This window comes from Pagrus major, chromosome 6, assembly GCF_040436345.1.
Source record: "Pagrus major chromosome 6, Pma_NU_1.0".
NCBI lineage: Eukaryota > Metazoa > Chordata > Actinopteri > Spariformes > Sparidae > Pagrus > Pagrus major.
The window spans coordinates 2,007,422-2,029,404 of NC_133220.1; the positions used below are offsets into that span (position 1 = coordinate 2,007,422).

The 21,983-nt window shown below is 44.2% G+C and overlaps 1 protein-coding gene across 1 annotated transcript in view; it reads left to right on the forward strand.

Annotated features, from left to right (window-relative positions):
• Positions 1-21,983, forward strand: part of mmp24 (matrix metallopeptidase 24) — a 53,776-nt gene that overhangs the window by 18,445 nt on the left and 13,348 nt on the right. Inside the window, 4 exon segments of the mRNA XM_073468369.1 lie at positions 5,454-5,602; positions 5,923-6,039; positions 12,907-13,006; positions 13,222-13,426. Coding sequence (XP_073324470.1) covers positions 5,454-5,602; positions 5,923-6,039; positions 12,907-13,006; positions 13,222-13,426 — 571 coding nt within the window.

A 21,983-nucleotide genomic window follows, 5' to 3' on the forward strand; every position in this document is an offset into this window, starting at 1 on the left:
GCTGACGTCGGTGGGATTGTATCGAAGGTAGATTTTCCAGTATCATGACAACACTGTCAGAAACTCAGACTGTGCAGCACGGAGACATGTTGGATCGACCTCCACTCTGACATCGACTGTCACTTCCTGCTTCGCTTCTCAGAGACAACAGTCATTTTTCTCACAAACAACAGTTTTTCTGCCCAGAAAATGAAAACAGGAGTCATTTCACGTGTCCAAACAAATGACTAATGTTCTGGTTCTGCTGAGGACAATCTCTGTCGGTTACATCACAGCAGCACTGTTCAGCAGCTTCACTCCATCTTTCAGTCAGTGTGCAGCCTTCGTCTCTCCTCTTCCTCACTTTTCAAGTTTAAAGTGAGTCATTATATGAAAATGGAGACATTAGGTCTCATCACATCGATGAGTGAGTCAGGATGAGTGAGCTAAAAGTGACTATTGACCCTTTAATAATCGCTGATGCTGCTTCAGGCTCGATAAAAACAAATACAAACACACTTCTTCTGCCTCACCTCACTGACACGAGAATATTCTGCTCTATAAACATGTTAATTCATTAAGCGAGGTCAGCAGAAGCTAAATAAAAGAGTTCAGGGTAAATATTGTGCAATGAGCTTGTTTTGTTTGATGTGTTTTTATTTTTTTAATATATATTTTTCTCATATTTCTCCTGGCGCTCGGGTTCAGACGTGCGCTGCACCCCCCACAAGCAGAAATATTAAAAGTGCAGCTCGAGTCATCAGGAGTCACTGCACACTCACAACCTTCATGCAAGTAAAATGTGATTTGAAGCATTAAAATATTTAAATTAAAACACTTTTGTTATTGTGTCGTACCCTCCTGTGTTATTTGTCATCCGTCTTTTTCTTCTTCTCTGACTTCACCACCGGTCTCTTCATTTTAAACTCATTGTAACGACGCAGGAAAACTGAACAGAACAGAGACGCACGTCTTTGAATAATAACTGTGAGCACTGTGCGTTTATCCACATACATTTAAATGATGAATTAACTTTGCAAAGCTTTATTAGCAACTTGTCAGTACGACAACAGCAAACAACAAATGTCTGCGTTTACACAAATCACAGGTATAAAACTGGTGTTAAATTACTGGTCAGAAGAAAGAAAAGAAAGTTTGAAAGTCATAAATCTCCCGTCATCGTCTCTCAGATGTAATTTGGTTATTTTGCTCTTCAGGGTGATAAAAGTCCGGCGCAGCCACCGAAATAAAATGTTGGCTTTTTACATTCCTGCACACCACAGACACGCTCGACACGTGTCATATGTATCGCATCAACATTTCAACAAAACGTGTCGTATCACAGCGGCGCGGTGGTTAGCGCTGTCGCCCCAGAGCAAGAAGGTTTGAGACCCGGCTGGGGCATGTCTGCGTCCTCCCACAATCCAAAGACATGCAAAAAAGAAAATTGCGTGAATGGTTGTTTGTCCCTGCGATACACTGGTGACTTAGCCAGGGTGTACCCAGAGACCATTGTTCAAGACTGTGTTTCAACATTTGCATGTGTGAAATGAGACCAGGTACTTTAATCCAAAACATGATGTTTTCCGACACACAACACAAAACATGATGAACGTAAAGATTCAACATCTCGTGGTTTGCACAGACGTTCCTCTTCCAGCATCTCTTCCGTTAAGTCAAGCGTTATTTAGCTGTGTGTGCAGCAGCCTCTCCTCGTGTCCTCTGCAGAATTATGTGTTTCTCAGGTTTTGTGTTCATGTGTCAGTGCTGAGAGGTGTGTGTGTCTGTGCTGTTTCTGAAAGTCCCAGAACATCCAGTGAATCACTGCCCACCAGCTATGAGAACCTGTTCTGTCCGAGCCAGATAAGAATATTAATTAAACATGCAGGGAGAGTCACATAAATCACTGGTCTTAATCTCGCCTGTGATTTATGTTACTGTACTCATGTTGTATGAAACTGTGTGTGTGCGTGTGCGTGTGTGTGTGTTCAGTGCTTTGATGGCACTGTAGTAATTGTTGTATAATAGCAGCTGGTGAATTATTTAATTCAGACCGCTTCCTCTGAGCCAGAAGCAGCTGGCCCACTCGTCAGCAGAGTGCACAGGGACACACACACACACACACACACACACACACCTAGGGGTGCAATGATACACACACATTGCAGTGACGCACAACGACATACACATAAACGCTCTTACACACACTTTAATACATATACACAGCAACACACACAAACATACTGACTAATGCAGTATGGAGCTCCTCAGAGACCACTGCAGAGTGCTGTGTGTGTGTGTGTGTGTGTGTGTGTGTGTGTTTGTGTGTGTGTGTGTGTGGCGCACTAACAATAAATAGATCAGAGCTTCTTTAGACTTCAGTCCTCTCGCTCCTCTCCTGTGTTCACGTTCGGTCGTCGTTGGAGGTTAAAAAATGAAATATTAACGATCTGTAAACATTGTGACATCACCACGAAATAAAACAAAACGACCTGCGTTTTTGTTTACGTGATTGAATCTCAGCACTTGTTTACATCGCCTCGTTTAATTTGATAGATTAAAGTGTGCGATTGTTATTTTAGTCTTTCTCAGACGGAGGTCTTGTGTTGGGTCTTGAGTGAGCTGCGGTGGGTTTGGTTCTGTTGACTTCGCCTGCAGCTCTGTTTTTCATTACGGAGCAGAATTCAATTACAGGAATCAGATTGAGATGTTTTGTGAGAGAACAGTTTTGTCATCGCTGCAGATTTAGGAGGTTTTAATTGGACTGTAAGCAGTCGGTCTCCTCTGGGCTCACGGACCATGTGGCACGTTGTGTTCACATTTACACTGCGGATTAAAAAGCAGATTACGGATCAGAATCTGAATAATTTGGCTAAACACTGTTAGAGAGCAGCACTCAGATAGCTGCTATCACAGATGTTCTTTTCTGGGGTGGAAACACATTTTGTCAGTTAGTCAGAACGGTTTCTTCTGCGGACGATGTCGACTGTGATTAAACAGGAATAATTAAAGTTTCATCAGCAGTCTGAACCTGGCAGCGACACCAGAGAGTCGACAGACGAGTCTGAACCTGATCATGAACCGCGTTTATTCCAATACTGCACGTAACTACATATTAAAGTACTTGTACTTGAGTATTTTCTTCTCATAACACTTACAACACACATACTGTTTAATTTGTCTAATTTGGTTCAGCCAATCACTGCTGATCTAATAGAGAGCTGAAGTCCCGCCCCTTCCGGTTCCCCTCACGGGACCTTATTAGATAAAAACTTTGTACGTTAGTGAACGAAGAGAGACAAATCATTTACTGATCCTGTTTGAACTGTGTCATGAATCACACAGATGATGTTTGTCAGTTTAAAATGTTCCAAGTCAATAAAGTCTCAGCCTGTGAGACACGTCATTATAAAGACGACACAGCCAACAGTCTCGTTAGTGACGTCGTCTCGTTGAACATTAACCGACCATCAAATTCAGGTTTCAGACATAATTTAAAAAATCCCCAGTTGGTAAAGATGCTGAGATAACGTCAGTCAGGACAGAGATTGATCTCCAACAACAACTTCCCCAACTAGCTAATTAATTGATGAATTTGTCGATGACTCACTGAAGGTTTCGACATTCATAAAGGAGTTTTCTAAACGCGGCTGAACGCAGAGCAGAAGACAAACATGGCGATAATCAATAAGTTTTTAATGATAAATGTTTTACAGTCAACAGAAATCAGGTTAATCTGAGGCTGCAGTTGTGAAATAATCTGATCCTGTAACACATTACTCTGACATTAATAATGTAAAGTAACTCACTACTCTCAAATGATACTAACCAGTAATATGTGCTGCATTACATTTTGGAAGTAACTTGTCCAACACTGGTTACAAATGATGTATTTTGCCTTTAATTATGAAATGTTCTCAGTGCTCTTTAGATATTTGATAAATAACAACATAAAGGTTCGTTCCTTAAACATCAAATCAAGTAATAACATTTTAATAGCAGCCAATAGTTTTATTTTCAGTGATGAAGATATTTTATTTTGGAGGGAAGCAGGTTAACTTCCTGTGTGAGGTTGCGAGTGTGTTGCTGTCGGAGGTCGTCTGCGTTCAGACGGAGGATATTCGTCCCTGCGGGGGGGAAACGGCGGGCTGAGTCCCTCGGTGCTGTAACCTCCCTGCGTCCGTCATGGTGGTTGGGCAGACGGTCATATTGTAGCTGAGTGCCGGCTGCCGGGCCGGGACCGACCGACGGACCGGCTGAGAGAGGCTGGCACACACTTTGAAATATTAATGACCTACTGGAGAGCAGGACTCAACCTCCCCCTCGTTATCTCTCACCACCCTCCTTCCTCTCATCTGTCTCCCTGCTGCTCGCTCTCTCTTTCTCTTTCTCTCCTCCCTCCTCTTCGTTTACCTCTCTCTCCTTCCTCTCCCTTCTTCATCTTCCTCCCCTCTCTCCCTCTCTCCCCCCCTCTCTCTCTCAGGAGGGTTGTGAGATTGTGTTATGTCATATTAAAGAGACAGGAGCGCTGCAAAGTGAAAAATACGACATAATAAGAATCATCCGAGGAAACTTGTGGATTCAGCAATCGATCTGTGGATCAGTGTGAATCAGATTTTCTGTGACTTTCTCTTTTCTCGTCCTTTCATGTCTTCCTCTCAGTTTCTCTCTGAACTTATTGGATAAATCTGTCCGTGTCCTCGCTGTTTCTCAGCCTCTCTCTGTTTTTATTCTCTTTCAGTGTGTCACCCCACCCTCCGCTCCCTCCTTTCCCTCCTTCCTCTTGTTCTGCTCTGACACATCAAAGACGTCCACTAAAGAAATAAAATATAATGAACTGCTGCAGCTGCCGGCCGAACGCTGCATTTATGTTTCAGGGTGTTGTCCATCTGTTTCTGTCTAAATCGTTGGTTGCTGTAAACCATTTAAGTTTGCAGAATTAGCTTTGAGCAGCTCCTGCTTCTAACGTCACCATGGACGTACAGATAACTTTCACTGGGTCACTGTGACACTGAGGAAAAGTTTAAAACATGATGATTCGCAGGCAGGTTCTGAAGTTAAAGGACTGTTTTTCCTTTTAGGATTTACAAGCAAATTTACTGACTTCATAAACATTGGACATAGAGATGATGATATCCCCTGAAAGTGCATCATGTCTCCAGTTTTGGCGCTAATTGCGATCAGTGTTTTAAAGTACCTCACCGTCCTCCATGCTGCTGCTGCTGCTGCTGCTGCTGCTGCTGCTGCTGCTGCTGCTGCTGCTGCTGCTGCTGCTGCTGCTGCTGCTGCTGCTGCTGCTGCTGCTGCTGCTGCTGCTGCTGCTGCTGGACAAATCAGAAAACGTCAGGATGGTGTATTTGTGCTGTTTGTAGTTTATATGTTGCTGCTCTGGTTTCTTCTTTTCTAATAATGTTGTCTTGTAATCAGACTCTGTTCCTCTGACCAACATCTTCTTCTCCTGTCTTCTCTCTCAGACGTGGTTGAAGAACTACGGCTACCTGCTGCCTCACGACGTCCGCACGTCAGACCTGCGGCAGGAGAAAGCCATGCAGTCCGCCGTGGCCGCCATGCAGCGCTTCTACGGCATCCCAGTGACGGGAATACTGGACGAGACGACTATCGAGTGAGTCGCTCAGAGTTGTTTGAACTTTCTCCAGACGTACAGATGAATGTGTGATTGTGTGAATGATGTAATAATCCTTTTACAAGACAACATATGTTTTAGAGAAAACGCCCAATACTAAAAAAAAGAGACACATTTAATTTTGGTGCGACCCCTCACGACCACCAGAGGTACTACTCTGTGGGTCCGTGTCCGGAAGAGAGTCGAGCCAACACGTGTACAGAAAGGGTGTAACAGTGTGTGGAGTTTGATGGATCAGGCTTCACTCAGCACCGGGTCCACAGAGACATGTTGAAATCTAAATGTCATGTTGTGTTCAGGTGGATGAGGAGGCCTCGCTGCGGCGTCCCAGATCATCCTCACACCAGCCGCCGGCAGAGGAACAAACGCTACGCTTTGACGGGACAGAAGTGGAGAGACAAAAAGATCTCCTACAGGTAACTATCTGTTTTTTCTTTCTCCATCCTCTTCCTCCTCTTCCTCCCTTCTCTCTCTCTCTCTCTCTCTCGCTCCCTCCCAGCCTGCACTTGGTGAAGCCTAATGTAAATTAGCTGCGTCCCACGGGACCCTGAATGCATCTCGTATCCCTGCATTACATCCACCCACTCGTCTCTCCGTCGTTCTCATCGTTCCTCTTCTCTTCCCACCTCATTCTATTGTCTACTACTGTCGACACACAGCCGAACCCTCCGCTGTGTCCAACCCGCAGCACAGCCGTGTAATATGGGTCTAATGCAGATTAGAGCCGTCCCACGAGATCCCGACCACATCCCGGCTCCCATTGTTGCCTCTGCACACTTTATCCTCTCCTGCCTCCATCTTTCTCTGGCTCTCTCAGCCTCTCCCTGTTTATTCTTCCTTTCTGCTCTCAGATTTAAAGCTTCAGTGTCAAAAAAAACAGAAAGATACTAAACGATGTGTCTTTAAGTAATTAAAATTTCCATCCTTGGCGTTTTGTTTTTTGCCGTTATTGATGAAGAAAACTGCAGATTGGAACTGATGATCATGACTGAATTATTGAGGACTGATATTTTGAGGGATTGTCGTGGATATTGATCTGCATTTACAGCCGCTATTATCACGAGTGGTCCGCCGGCTCTTTCCAAGTGAACACGACCGGACCGGGTTGGAACGGCACGACTCCGAGACTACGGAGGCCAGTTTGACGAATGGGAAAAAAATACTGATGTGATCTCTGTGACCGGTTTGTCTCCTGACACCTCAGGGCTGAGTAGGGATGTAGGACTGCTAACTTAGCTGTGCAGCTAACCGAGCTAACTACCCCACAACAGCTAAATTAGCTAGATTACTTTAGCAACGGTGTCTGTCCATCAGGACTCCATAAATCACCTCGGTACTGTAACTGTCCTCTGTAGGTCTCGTTAGCAGTTAGCGGCTATATTAGCAACAAGTAAAGCTCAATGTGCAGAGCTGAGGCAGAGCGGCCGGAGGACGTTTAATAAAATCTGATCCAGCCTCACTCAGATTAGTGAATAAAGTTATAAAGTTGTGTTTGATTGGTGAAGCCGGCCGGAGAAACACTCAAGTGTTTGTAAATTATTATTTGCCCTTTGCCCCAATTTTCTATAATTTTCCAGAAAATATAACTTTTTTCTGCACTTGTTGGGCCTGATACTGGTGAGTAAGTGTGATTCAGAACCAGACGTGTGAGAACACTTAAACATTAATTGTGACATGTTTTCATTGTTTAGTTTATTATTTGCTGTTTCTTGTGAGTTTTTAATGACTCGCAGGTTGAACAGCCGCGATAAAGACGTCTTTTATTTTGAAATCTGAATCCTTCCCTCCCTCCTCTCTCTTTGTCTCACTCCTCCTTTCATCCCGTCTCTCTTTCTTTCTCCTCCACGCCGCCCTACTCGGAGCTTTATGGGTCTAATGTAAATTACGCCACTCCCACGAGACACTGAAGGCATCCCAGCTCTCCTGCATTTTAGCTACCCACTCTCCAGCGTTACATAAAACCCACAGTGTGAGATCACAGCCCGATCCGGTTACCTCTTACTGTCTCTGAGCCTCCTCGTGCTTCTGTTTCACCTGCTATCAGCTGTCACATTCCTGCAGCTCGGCTCCGGCTCGCGTTCAGCCCGGCTGTCAATCTTCAAGCAGCTTTACTGTAATCGTTTCTAACTTCATTTTCCTTCTTCTCAGGCGCCAAACCAGCTCCAGCTCCAGCTCCGGTCCCGTCCCCTGTGAATTACGCTCATATGTTATGCTAATGTGCATCGGCTGATGTTTGGGAGACATAATGAGTTATGAGGCCGCGCGTTACATTATTTAATACACAGATTTATGTTCACTGTTTGTTCCAATGCATGAATTGATGATCTTCGTGATCCACATGAATCTTCGCACGAATTATGGGCGTGACTTCCAGTGAAGCCTTCAGCTGATCTGTCGTCAGTTAGCCGTTTGCTTCATGCGGTTAAAGGGACAGAAAACACTCAGGAACACGTATGTTGCTCTTCAGATAAGATAAGATGAACCTTCATTGATCCGCTGCAGGAGAACAATCAGACAAACAATCAGTGTGCAAATAAAACGATACAGAAAGTAGTTACGGCTCATTTGCTCCCTTAAAAACAGACAAGTCCGTTTCAAACTATATAACCGTCACTGCACACGTACTTTCACACGTCCTTCACGTTGGCGTGGATGTTAAGCAATACAACCACCAGAGGGCGCCGCTCAGAGTCAAATTGGTCTCGCCCAGACCTCCACTTTTCCTTCGCCACCATCCAGGCTCCTCCCAGCTGTTCTGTAGTAACGGTGACAGATGTTTACACCTTCTCACAAAACCTCTCCCCAAAAAGTCCCGACATTTTTAAAACTTAAAAGTCGCACCTGAGGTTCGACGTATTTACTGGAGGAGTGAACAACGTTTCCGTCACATAAGAAGCTGATGGGATTGTAATGATTGTTTCAGTTATTAGTCACCAGGGTTGAGTTGTTGCCAGAGAAATGGAGTCACTGCAAGTGAGAAACTTAATATTTAGATCGTAAAACACATGAAAATATCCATTAATGTCCGTCGAGGTGTACATTATTAGGAATGAATTACCTGATTCCTGGTGACGGACACCTTGTCGGGCCTTAACCCTGACATGTATTCTGGTTGCGTTCCTCCTCTGTGACAGTAAACTGAATATCTTTCAGTTGTGGACAAAACAAAACGTCGTCTTCAACTTTTGGAAACACTGATCAACATTTTTAACCATTTTATAACCAAACAACTGATTCATTAACTGGGAAAATACTCAACAGGTTAATCGACAGTGAAAATAATTGTTAGTCGCAGCCTTAAACTGAAACATGAAGTAATAAAGGCGGTTCAGTTCCAGCCTTGTCACTTTGTGCGGATGTTGAAGAACCTGGAGATATTTACGGACGTCGATGAGCTCAGCCGGGATGATTTTCCTCTCGGCTCTGAACAGCAGCTGGAGCGGCGCTCTGACGTGACGCTGACGACGATGCAAAGACACACATTTGGATGAATTTCAGGGCTGTTGGCGACTGTAAATTATCACCCGCTGCGTCGACGCTGTAGCTGCAGGATTATGAAACTGTGTATCTGCAAATGAAAACTTTCCACGGACGCCTCGGGACAGGGAGGAGAGCGTTAAAACAGAGCGAGGAACAGACGAGGGAGCAGATAAAGAGGAGAGACGGAGGAACTTTGATGTTGATGCTTCGGCTGCGTCGTTCTCAAACTTTCCTGCTGACAAAGCACTTTTGATTGAACCTGAGTCGAGGAGCAGAAAGGAAAAGAGAGCATCTGCATCTTCAGCTGCTGCGGCTGTGTTTACTCTCAGGATGTGTGTGTTGTAAACTGATGTAAGAGGAGAAATCTCAGAAAATCACAGATGACTTTCAGCTATTTTTAGCAACACTAGCAGCACGGCTCTAGGGAAGCTAACGTTGTAAAGTTGTTGCTGGCGTTCATTGTTCCCTGATGATGTTTTGTTGTTAGTCAGGAGATCCCCTGAATTTTCCTCTCGTGGCTTCATGAGGTTTTCATTTGAGATATTTCCTCAACTGCAGGATCGAGTGACGTGACATTTACAGTCGTTCAGACGATCCTAATTCTCAGAGGAAAATTGTTTGTGATCCATAACTCTCCACGTGACGTAAAGGAACAGCTCATCCAAAAATATAAATCCAGTCATGATCTCTTCCCTCCTGATGATATAAAGTCAGCTGAAGTCTCGTAGTCCACAAAACATTTCTGGAGCTTCACAGTAAAACAGAGTCGCAGCGTTCTGCTGAACACCTGAAGCAGTTGGAGATGATTTAAACATCAGATGTTTTGTGGACTACTGAACTTCACCTGACTTTCTATCAGCATGGGGGGAGGAGATGATGACTGGGTTTTAATTTGTGGGTGAACTGTTCCTTTAATGAGTCCAATATTGTGATTTATCATCATATGGCTGAAAAAGTGACACTCCCATCAGCCTCAGCTGTTTTTGGAGACAATTAGCTAATGTTGTCACGCTAACAAGCTAAACTAAGGTCGTGGACACTGACATGTTCGCTCGAGCTGCAGCGATTAGTCGATTGAACAACCGGTGGACTCTTTTCATAATCGAGTCGATTGATTGTTTCAGTTATTTTTCTTAAACTTGAGGATTTGCTGCTTTTCTTTATCAGTTCTGACAGTAAATGAAGAGTCTTGAACTGATGTTGGGATCTTTACATCTCATAGACTGAATGATAAATGGATTCATAGTGAATTGTGTAGTTGCAGCCGTATTGTGAGTGTTGTGTACTTCTTCCTCTCAGAGCCGCTGACGTCCCACCTCTCTGTTCTCCTGTTCGCTCGTCTCAGTTGGAGCCTCTTTAATTTATCGAACAGTTGTGATTCAGGAAAACATTTCATGAAGCATCATTTTTACCTCAAGTCAGACGCTCGTCTGCTCGTTGTTCGTTTTCATTTTCCAGCAGCACATTTTGTTATTTAAATTCATTGTGTGTGTGTGTGTGTGTGTACGACTGCTGCAGCTAAAGTGCTAGACGTGTGTGTGTGTGTGTGTGTGTGTGTGTGCATGTGTGTGTCTGTGTGTCTGAGACAGTACGCCATCTGTGTGTTTTGGCCACAGGTCATTTGGCCAGCTTCACCGCCGTTACGTTCCACACCATTTACTCAAATCAGACAACTGCTACCTAGCTGTCTGCCTGGCACACACACACACACACACACACACACACACACACACACAAACACACACACACACACACACACACACAGGGCTTCGGGGAGGAAAGTTGGATTTATAATGAATTTTGTAACAGGATTTGCATGCAGACAGATATGAAATGCGGTAAGAATTTTAACTGGGAGGTTCTGAGCGTTCTCGTGCTCACAGTCAGAGAAACAGATATTAAAACATAACCAGGCACCAAATCAACTATCAACTGCACAAACAGACACTCCTCAGAAATGTCTGAAAACAAAATGTTGTCAAAACGAGCCTGAGTCCATTTTCTGTCCGCACATTTCAGCCTCTTTATGTAACTCCAGATGAGATGTTTACAGAGAGACTCGCTGCACGGCGTCGCAGCAAACAGTCTGTCAGAAAAGTGGAATAAAAAAAGGCTTAAATATGTTTCAGTCTGAGAGTCAGTGTGGCTCGTCAAGATTAGCTGAGACAGCACAGACTCGGTCCAAACACACAAGCGGTCCTGAGGACAAACTCCCTCTGACGCTACGACGACCGCTCGGTGTCTCCAGTCATGTTTAGGTCAGACGAACGTTTTTTGCAGCTGCTGCATCTCCAACACTGAGAAGCCAACAAGCCACGTTTCCCCTCAACGTCTTGTTTGGACTCATCTGATCATTCAGCTCATGTTTTATATATTCGCTCCATCGCAGCCCAGAACCAGAACACATCCCCTCCCAGCGTGACGCGACGCCCTGAACTACTCGTAAACTACAGAAAGTCCCATCAACGTTTCCACTTCTTTGCCAGATGGACTTATTTGTCCCCGTCAGGAAGCTGCTGTGCGCTCATGTGTGAATGTTGGATTACGGCAACTGTGTAATGTGCTGATATTTATTTCCATAATGTATTATTCTGGCTGGGAACAAAGCATTTGCCCCCCGTCGAGAGACAGATTGTGTGAAATGAACTCTCTTTGCTGTCTTATCCGTCCTCGTCTTCCTTCGTCTCTCCACCCGTCCTCTCCTCCGCTTCTGCCAATCACTCCATCTGTCCTCCAACACTCCTCCCTCCTCGTATCGCTCGTCTGTTTCTCTGGCACGGTCAGAAAGTGACAGCAAATGTTTAAAAGGTTTTTTTTTTTTAAGTGTTTCCTCGCAGTGCGCAGAGACAGTGAGCAATAAAACATGTAATCATACAGCGTCCACTCGCTCACAGATAAATAGACATGGACGACACGTCTCCTCTCCTGCAATTACTCTGTAATGACCTTTCTGCTCATTTGTCTCTTATAGCTGCACATGAATCAACTGACAGAGCGACGAGCTCGACTGTGCTGCTGCCGGGCTGAACCAGTCGGCCAGATCTGAATACTGATCCATTCGTTTTACTGAGTAATAAAGGTTTGGATCGGATTAATTATCACTGAACATAAAGGAAAAACTAACTTCTGATTAAGATCAGTGAGTTAAAGGAACAGAAGTTGAAATCTTCACTGTAGCTGCTAAGCTAAAACTGTTAGCATCCGTGTGAAGTGTGTGCACGTCGAGGGCGTTAGTGACGTCATTTCAAATCAGTTTGGGATCTCTCGGATTATCACCCTGAGCTACACACGAGAAAATAGCTTCCTAGCTTCCAGGTTTAAACGTCGACATGATAGCATTGTCACTGTTAGCCTGTTAGCATGCTGACGATTACCTAGCCTGACGATAGACTGAACAGTACACGTGTTGTCCAATCAGAAGGCTGAAATGTTTTTAACTGCTCTATAACAGAAACGCTGAGCGGAGAAGTGAAACGCATGTCGACATAATTAATAATAATCCTTTAAATATGAAGGAAACTGCACAGTTCTTTGTGTTTTACTGGTTTGTACATGAGTAGTGACAGAAACTAAACAAGCGTCCCTGACAGAGAAGCTCACGCTGTGCTTTCCTTCACTCCCACACACGTCTGACTAATTGCTGCATGAATGTCAGACTGAAAGTTTTGGACTCTCCGGTCAGGACGAGATGTTTCTGAAGCTGTCCGACGAGCCGACCTGGTTCTGATGGAGTAAACCGTCCCCTGCGGGCTCGTTCAGACTGTGTGCGGCTGTAACTAACGCTCTGTTTCTGCTTCCTGCAGCATCTCTAACTTCACCCCTAAAGTGGGAGAGAAGGACACCCAGAGAGCGATCCGGCAGGCCTTCAACGTGTGGCAGACCGTCACGCCGCTCTCCTTCCAGGTCAGACAGAGACTACACACGGCTGCTCTGTGGTGAAGACGCTCGCGTGTCTCCACCTCGTGCTTCTGTGACTTTATGTTTCTCACCGATGTTGTTTATGCCGTCAAGATCAAATAATATAAGTAGGAGGAATGAAGTATCACAGCTGTATCACATGATCAGAACAGAGAGCATCTTTCTTGACTCCGCTCTGCTCTTCCTCGTTTCCCGCTCAGGAGGTGCCGTACTCGGAGATCAAGAACGAGGGGAAGGAGGCCGACATCATGATCTTCTTCGCCTCTGGTTTCCATGGTGACAGCTCTCCGTTCGACGGAGAGGGAGGTTTCCTGGCTCACGCCTACTTCCCCGGCGCCGGCATCGGAGGAGACACGCACTTTGACTCGGACGAGCCCTGGACGCTCGGCAACGCCAACCACGACGGTGAGACGATCCGAGTTTCTTGTGTTCGGTTCTTTGTGGTCGTTCGGTCGGCCGAATACAGAAGTCTCTCTGAAGTGAGATGATGTCAGTGTTACCTGCGTCTTCAATCCTGTACAGAGCGTGAAGTCTTCCAACCAATAGCCTCTTTGGTCGACACTTAACGGTTATTTTTCTCCATCGTTTAAAAAAAGGAAATCTGTACACTCGAACTTCGTGGTTTTTGTAGGCTCCTATGCACAGAGCTAATGCTAACATGCTGATGTTTAGCAGCTATAACGTTCATCACGTTCACCATCTTAGCTTCGCGTGTTAGCATGTTAGCATTTACTAATTAGCGTTGAAGTATCGCAAGCATTAAAAGTTGACCTGCTGGTGGCACAAGAGGAAAAGTCAGCAGAGCACCACAGTTGTTTCACCCTGAGGGGAACATCAGCCGTGAATTTAGCAGTGACTGAAATGATTTTGACTTCGGTTACGACATAAAGTAAATTATTTTACCTGCCGTGTTCGGAACAGCGTAGAGCATCCGATCAATTTTCAAAATAAAACCCCGGTGCAGACTCAGGATATGACGTGCGCGGTGGAGTCAAGGTGTTAGGGAAAGTCAAGAGGGTGTAAACCTGGAAGGAAATCTGTAGATAAAACACACTTTAATATGATTATTTTGTCTGTGAACTGTTATTTAGATGGAAGTGTCTTTTTGCTCGTACTGCCTGAGTCAAGTCAGTGCTGAAATACTGCCGACAGAGTAAATATGTGTGTGTGACAGTTTCGTGATTAAATAATTTATTTTTTCAGTCATTAATATTTGTGTTTGGAAATGAAAAGCTTGAAATGTGAAGATGTCCTCCGTCGCCGCTGCCCTATCTGTGAGCGCCACACTGTTCAGTCAGCGGATGAAAAATGGAGGAAAAAAAACACTTTGTAGTTTTTTTTTCTCCCCTCGTCTTCTATCTGCGTTTGACAAATGACTTATGCCAGATTCCCTCTGCTTGAATAACTAACGTGTTGATAGAGAGAGAGAGGCTCGAGGAGAGGGGAGTGATGGTGGGGGAGAGGGGAGTGATGGTGGGGGAGAGGGGAGTGATGGTGGGGGAGAGGGATCTGGTTTGAGAGATTAGCAGAAAAGGGAATTAGCTTTGACAGAGACGCTCTAAATTTGCCACACCACATTACAGCGAGTGTGTGAGTCTTATTCCAGCATGAAGTGACCGGGAAACAGTTCGAGTTTCTCAGGATTCATTCAGTGTGGCAGCTTTATTTTAATGTAACACTCACATATACACACACCTCATAAAAGTATTGACCGATCAGACAGTCATCTATCAGTGTGTGTGTGTGTGTGTGTGTGTGTGTGTGTGTGTGTGTGTGTGTGTGTGCGTGTGTGCACAGTCAGGTGCTCTCATGCACACCGTCTCTTTATCTCTGAAATCCCTCCACACACACACGGAGTAATTGAAAGATTAGAAACTAGATAGTGAGACGGTGAAGTTCTCAGACGCTACGAAAACTAATTCACGGTATCAGGCTCAGAAGGACATCGCGAGGACAAACGGGCTCATTCTCACCTCAGCTTAAACCTTTTTTTTTCTTCTTTTTTTTCCTGCCGTCTCTGAGGGACGGTGTGTGTGATTAACCCGGTAACACCTGCAGGAGACGACTGAAAGACACAAGTGTCCACGTCAAAGACTCGAGCCGCTGACACTGCTGAATACAAACCATTTGTCTCCTGGAGTCACGTTCATACTGGACGAATCTGCGGGACGGATTTATCTCCATCGCCAGGGCTGGACTGGGCCATTTTTTTAGGCCGGGCATTTTTTACTTAGGCCAGGCCACCACCTGTTTTTTGTTTGTTTTTTTTTTGGGGGGGGGGGTATTTATTTATTTATTTCATTCATTTATTCGGGGTGGGTAATTTCATTCAGCTTCGATACTTACATCTAAGAATAAATAGAAATTATATAATAACATTGGTTATATATAAATACTGTATACCATAAATGATATATAATTGCAATCCAATTCATCATAAAACAAGAAATGGCTCGATACAAAAGGTGGAAATTTGATACTGCAATACACAAAAACGCCAATACATGGCGATGTCATCTATTGGCAGTAGGTCACATTACTTTTAGACATAAGTCCTTTCATTCAGCCTGGTTACTTAAATGTAAGCATAAATTAAATTTATATAATAATGTGTACTATATTAACACTGTATACCATACATGTCATTACTTGTTTATGATTCAATTCATTATATAAAACAAGAAATGACCGGACAAATGGCTGGATACAAAGGTTACACTTTTGAAATACACAAAAAGGCCAATAAAAAGGCAGGCCCTGGGCGAGCAAAGTAGTCGATGCCTTGACGCTCTACCTCTGGCTCTTCTGTCTCTCTCTGCTGACCTTCTGTATATTGTTCAGTCTCTCTCTCCTGCTCTTCCGTCCCTGTCTCTATGACTTTTTCTACCAACTCTTTCTCCTGCTCTTCTGGTTCTCTCAACTTTTCCCTCTTCTCACTTGCACACTTCTCTGCGGATGTTGAATCAACCTGAATCAACCTGACATGTGATATGAGTACACTGGGGTATTTACAGTATAGTACTATGGTAGGTATGTACAGTATAGACAGTAGTAATGATATGAGTACACAGTACTTCACACCCATAAGTACAAATATTCCAACACCCCCACCTCTGCCATCTTAATGACAGATGTATGAGTGACCCCGGTAGACGACACTTCACCCCCTCTTAATGACAGATGTGCGAGAGAACTTAATTTCAGGTCAGAGGCGAAATAAATCCATCAAACTGCCAGTCCAACTAGCCATGATGAAACAACCTGCCTGCTAGCTAGCATGCACACCATTTGCCCAGGTTGCATTGCTTAATGGCTAGGTTACATGACTGGCAGAGTTAGCACCAATGAAATTAATATCCAATTATAATACATATCTGAGTGATGACAGAGACAGGTGTGACAGATGTCCATCTCTGTCTTACACAGATATCTGATTTATGAACCAGTTAGGTTGCAGTTTATCAATTATACTCACAGTGATCATGGCCGTAGTGCTCCCCGGGTCCACCTGTTGACCTTCTCCGCCACTTGAAGCTGCCGCAGATGTTGAATCTCCGCGTCCAGAAGATGCAAACATATCGAATATTTTTCTACATTTTGCAGCATCCACCTGGAGGGCCATTCTCTTTTGGTCCCTAGCTCTTTCAGCGCCACCCTTTCTCTTTTTGCCATCCATGGTCAGATAAGCTACTATAAACTACTTTTTATCACGCTCGGTCTTAGCTGTTTTTACAGGCACCTTGTAGCCCGAGAGGGAGGGGACCTGCCGGGCAAACCCTGCCCTCAGCTCATTGGTCCAGCAGCTACATCAGTCATGAACAATGGGCCGAGCTACCAGTTTATGCACCAATAGGAGGGCTTATATACCGTCATTCGCCTACAACGGTATGTTAAATTGTTATTATATTTCACGTCGTAAAATAAATAAAAATAACGCAGGCCAGTAGGCCAGAAAGCCTTGCAGGCCACCGGGACAATGCCCGGTTTGCCCGTATTCCCAATCCGGCACTGTCCATCGCTAATATGTTTGTTATGAAGCGAAGCAGAAGAAGTGTGGAGGCATCATCAACAGAGCTGAAGAAACAACAGTGATGACGCCTACTGAAGTTAGCATGCTAACCAGCTAGCCCCAGCCGTCCTCACTACTGAGTCCAATGAGTCGACAAAATAAACTGACAGAATGTGAAGAAAGGAAATATTTTACACCGATTTTCTTTATTAGCTATTTATTTTCTTTAGCTAATTGAGCCGTGAGCTAATTAGCCAGCAGTACTCAGCAAAGAGCAGGAGTTGTTGAGGCCTCGGGTGATCTGCTGCCCTGTGTTTTTTAAAATGTCACCTCAAATGTCAGACTGGAGTTTAAATCTGGAGCGAATCTTTTGATTTTTGGGTATTTTGCTTCCATCACACGTCGTCTTTCAGACTGTTGGAAAGAAAATGTCTAAAATAAACATTTAGGAGTTTATTTTACTTCAGATTTCTCCTCTGGACATTTATGCAAATTAGTGCATTTTTAATTAGAAAGCTCCATTTACATGTTGAGAATAAAACATCAGAAAACAATCGTCTTAATGTTTATCGACTGGGTGTTTATGGTGAAATCTATAACTTCAAATGTAAACCTATCCACCTGTAAAGTCTCGTCTTTCTTTACTTTCTTTTGTTTTCAACCACGATCTCTCCGTCACCTCATCCAGGCGTTTACATCGTCTTACTTTAACAATATCTGAACCTTATACATTCTGCCGTGAGCTCAATCTTCCCCCGTCTCTTCCGCCTGCAGACTCATCCCCTCCAAAATATCTTAAATAATCCCGTCTGAAGTCCAGCTCATGACCACGGTCACGACATTTGTCGCGTGTCGCTTGAAGCAGACGTGATTAGCAGAATGTGCTTTGTTTCTGCTTTGTCTTATTTATGTCGACAACTCGACTCAGTTTGCTCTCTGAACCTCCGTCTCTAAAGTCCAAAGCTGCAGAAATCCTTCAGAATAATCCTCCAGACGGGCAGAGACACACTGAGAATTAATTATTATCCATCAGAAACCAACAATAAGAGCCTGAACTCAGGGTCTGAATTACCAAATGATAAATGCCGTGATTTAAATCATCAGTCCTTCTCTTTTAATAAGTTTCTGCCTATATGTGCAGACTTTGACCTTGTGCTCACTGAAACTCCAGCAGGCTGGTTCAGTGGCGTCTGCAGGGAAAGCTGCATTCTTCATCTTGTTTTTGTGATTCACAGACTTCATCCGAGTGTTGAATTAATCAGCTCTCGTCTGCTAATTCAAAGAATCTGAGCGAGCACCAACCGGGACTTTAACGTTGACCTCTTACTGAAAAATGTGACATTGAGACGTCTTTTCAACCAGTTAAAAAGTGGTTACAGCATCAACGTGTCACAAAACACAAAGTTATGTGAGCATCTTCATAGTTTGTTCACTTTTAGGCTGAAACATATCGATTCGGTTTCACGATGTGTGATTACGTGGAGCCGTTATGGTTCGACAGGTCGGCTGCTGATCCCCACATCGACATTTGTTATTGCTTTAAAGATTTTACATCTTTTCATTTAATTTATTTGTGTGGAAATAAGAGTTGTTTGTCAGTTTGGAGCCTGAACTACAGAAACCACATCCAGGTGAAAGCCAGTATTGCAAATGCCGGTGACATGTGGTCTGAATGTGAACGTTTAATCATCGTCTTCACAGATTTGGTGAAAAAACTCAAAGTTTTGAAAAAATTTTTCAACTTAAAAAAATCTCACTGGGATGTTTATACACGGTATAGTTTGAAAAGGGCGGCAGGTTGATGATGATGCAATAGATGAACGATAATGTCGGCACGTCATCGGTATCAGCAGCTAAATGCTTTAAACTTAAATATCTGCATCAGCAACACTTCTGCTGATATGACAGGCTTGAACTTTTTGCTCACTTGACTCAGTAGTTTTCTTATTTGGCCCGGATGAATGTGAACACTTTGAAAAACACTGCACGTCGTCTTGAGCCAGCGGGCCGTCACGATAAGAGGATCGCTGCAGAAGAGACTTGATGTTCTCTGTAATTAGGTGGAAAAAATATGAAAATCCAGCTCAGTTCACCCTGAAATGTGCAACATATTAATGTTTTTGGCTGTAAAGTAAAAAGTTCTGGTTCTTCGTGTACTTCTTCAGACAGAACTCTGCAGGTGAGCCAGAAAGTTAATTTGAGGCGCCGCGTGTACAAACTGATCTCTGGCATGCAAACTCATCTCTGCCAGAAAAAGGAAGATTCAGCTGAGAACCGCTCGAGTCGAACAAAGCAGCCTCTGTGGACGCGTCAAACTGGGATTACTTGAGAGACGGGCTTCATCACAGCGATATCAAACATCATCTTTATCGCAGGCGAGCAGGCGACTGCAGGGGCAAACATGATAGAGGAAACTGTTATCGTCACCGCGGGGCGTCGAGGCAGACTATAGGCCGACCACGAGGGGAGAGGCAGACACAGAGAGCCCGCTGGGAAATCCCTCCAGCCGCCGTACATGAAGTGAACGTCTTGTGCTGTAAAATCATCTTTATCTTTCCTGCGACACGGAAGAAAGAGGCAGGAGGGAGTAGAGAGATAAAGGTGGAGGAGGAGGAGGAGGAGCAGGAGGAAGAGCAGGAGGAGGAGGAAGAGGAGGAGGAGGAGGAAGAGGAGGAGGAGGAGGAGGGCTGTGTTGAGAGTTTAAAAGAAGTCAGAGGAGACGGATGAAAGAAACAGCAGCAGTGTGTGTGTGTGTGTGTGTGTGTGTGTGTGTGTGTGTGTGTGTGAGTGTGTGTGTGAGAGTGTGTGTGGAGGTAAATCAGAGAGAAAACAGACGGATGATTATCAGAATATTAAACCAACATCAGTCTTTGGACGCTGAGATCAACAGTTTTCCTTCGAGCTTCACTTGGTTCAGGCTGAAATATCTCAACATCCACCGGATGCATTGTGACATTCATGGCCCCCAAACTCAAAGTTCAATCACGAGAATAAAAGTTGGGATCATAAATTGCCTCCAGTGACTGATGCATTGTGGGTAATGTCAGCTCCAGGTTTTGATTGTCAGTCCGCGGGTCAACATTTCACTCCTGTGACACTGTCGGACTCATCATGGACAGTTTAATAACAGAGATATCACATTTTTTATTCCACATCTTCCTTTTTTCAAAACCTGGAACCTACATTACCCACAATGCAACTTAGCCAACAAGTGACGTCTCTGGAGCCACAAAAAGACTTTATACGACTTTTTCCACAAATGAATTAGTACAACACCTGCAAACACACTTTAATGTAAGGATGTATAACCGGTGACGTTACCTCGATGGTCTGATCTCAGCTCAGGCTTCAGAAAACATCCTGTTCTGGCTTAAAATACCTGATTGTGCTGCTACCAACCTGGTTTTGTCGGTTGAGACAGGGAGTGAAAGTTGTCTCTTGCTAGGCAGCCATCTCGCCTAGATTAGCTAATGTTTGCTAACACGCTACACTAAAGCTCTGTCCACACGGGACTAGAATCAGACATTAGAGGACATCTGTGAATCTTATTCCGAGTCTTACCTACCATATTTCACCCAACACAGACGTCCTGAAATAAAATGAATCCTGTGTGAATCAGCATGTCAGTGATTTGAGGATGTATTTACTTTTTAAACATGTTTTCTGCTGGCAGACGACTCAACAAGTAAGAAATTTGATCATGGCTCATAAAAGCGTTCAACATCTGTGCAGAGAGATCGACTGTTTACTGAAGCATCAGGAGGTCGTCATGTTCAAGTGCAGCCACAGCGTCCGTCACTTGATCTTCATGAGCTGAGAACGTGTAGGTATGATCGTGGAAAGTGAGCGAAACAAAGCTAAACTTTCTTCACGACGTGGCCGCTGAAGAACAGACTTTTGGGGGCTTCAGATGATGTCGTTAATGCTGCCTTCATGTCCTGTCGTTCAGGTTGGAATTATGAGCACCTGAATCAGAAACCCCATTGTTGTCACTCTGCATCAGAGAAAGACGGATCTCCTGAAGAGCCAGCTAACTGTAGATCTGTAGATTTGGCTGCAGACTCTCCATCACCGGCAGTTTGCTCCAGATAACAGTCTCACCGAGCCGCTTGCATATCAACAGAAACCACCAATACATTAGATACACATATTACTTTTGGTTTTTCCACGTCAGTGTTCAGCGGTTCTGCTCTGACAGGATGAAAAAGCCTCTGAAACATTATTTCTTCCTCCGTTTGACACTAAAACTCTCAGCTGAAGCTGTTTCTCAGGGCTGATCGATCCTCCACACTTCATTTTAAAGAAAACTCTCGTGAAGTCGAAGCTTTTTGAAGAATTGCTCTGCACACATATTGTTCTCCTAATCATCAATAATTCAGATTGAAATCAACGACTGCAGATGTTTTTCTCCTTCATCTGTAGAAATGTTGTTCTGACGGTTTTAGCAAATCCACTGAAGGAGAATAATGTTCGAGGGAAATGTTTTCTGAATATTGACTGAGATTAAAGCTTTGTTTAAGGCAAACTGTTGATTAGATGCTGATCGGTTCAAATAAACAGGGAACCTCAGAGAGAGAAACAGAAGAAGAAAATTAAAACAAAGAAACTTCTGCTCCGTACGTCCGACGGTCAGAACATCACAGCTACACGAGTCTGTAAGTCAGCTGCCGGCCACCGAGGCTGTCATCTTCAGGCGGACCTGCCTGGGTACAGAAAAAAAGATAATTATGTTCTGTAATTAGGTTCAAACAGAGTCAAACCAATTACAGAGCTGATGAAATGTATTAATTTGAGCTCTGTGTTGCGACCGTAAGAAGTCATTAAGCGTCTGACAGCAGCTCGGAGATCTCAGCTCTTAAGATTATGACAGAGAGGCTGGTTTTAACACAGACCCACAGGAGCACACGGCCCGGTGCTCGCCCGCTCACTGTGGTTCTGATCGGTCGTAGCAGG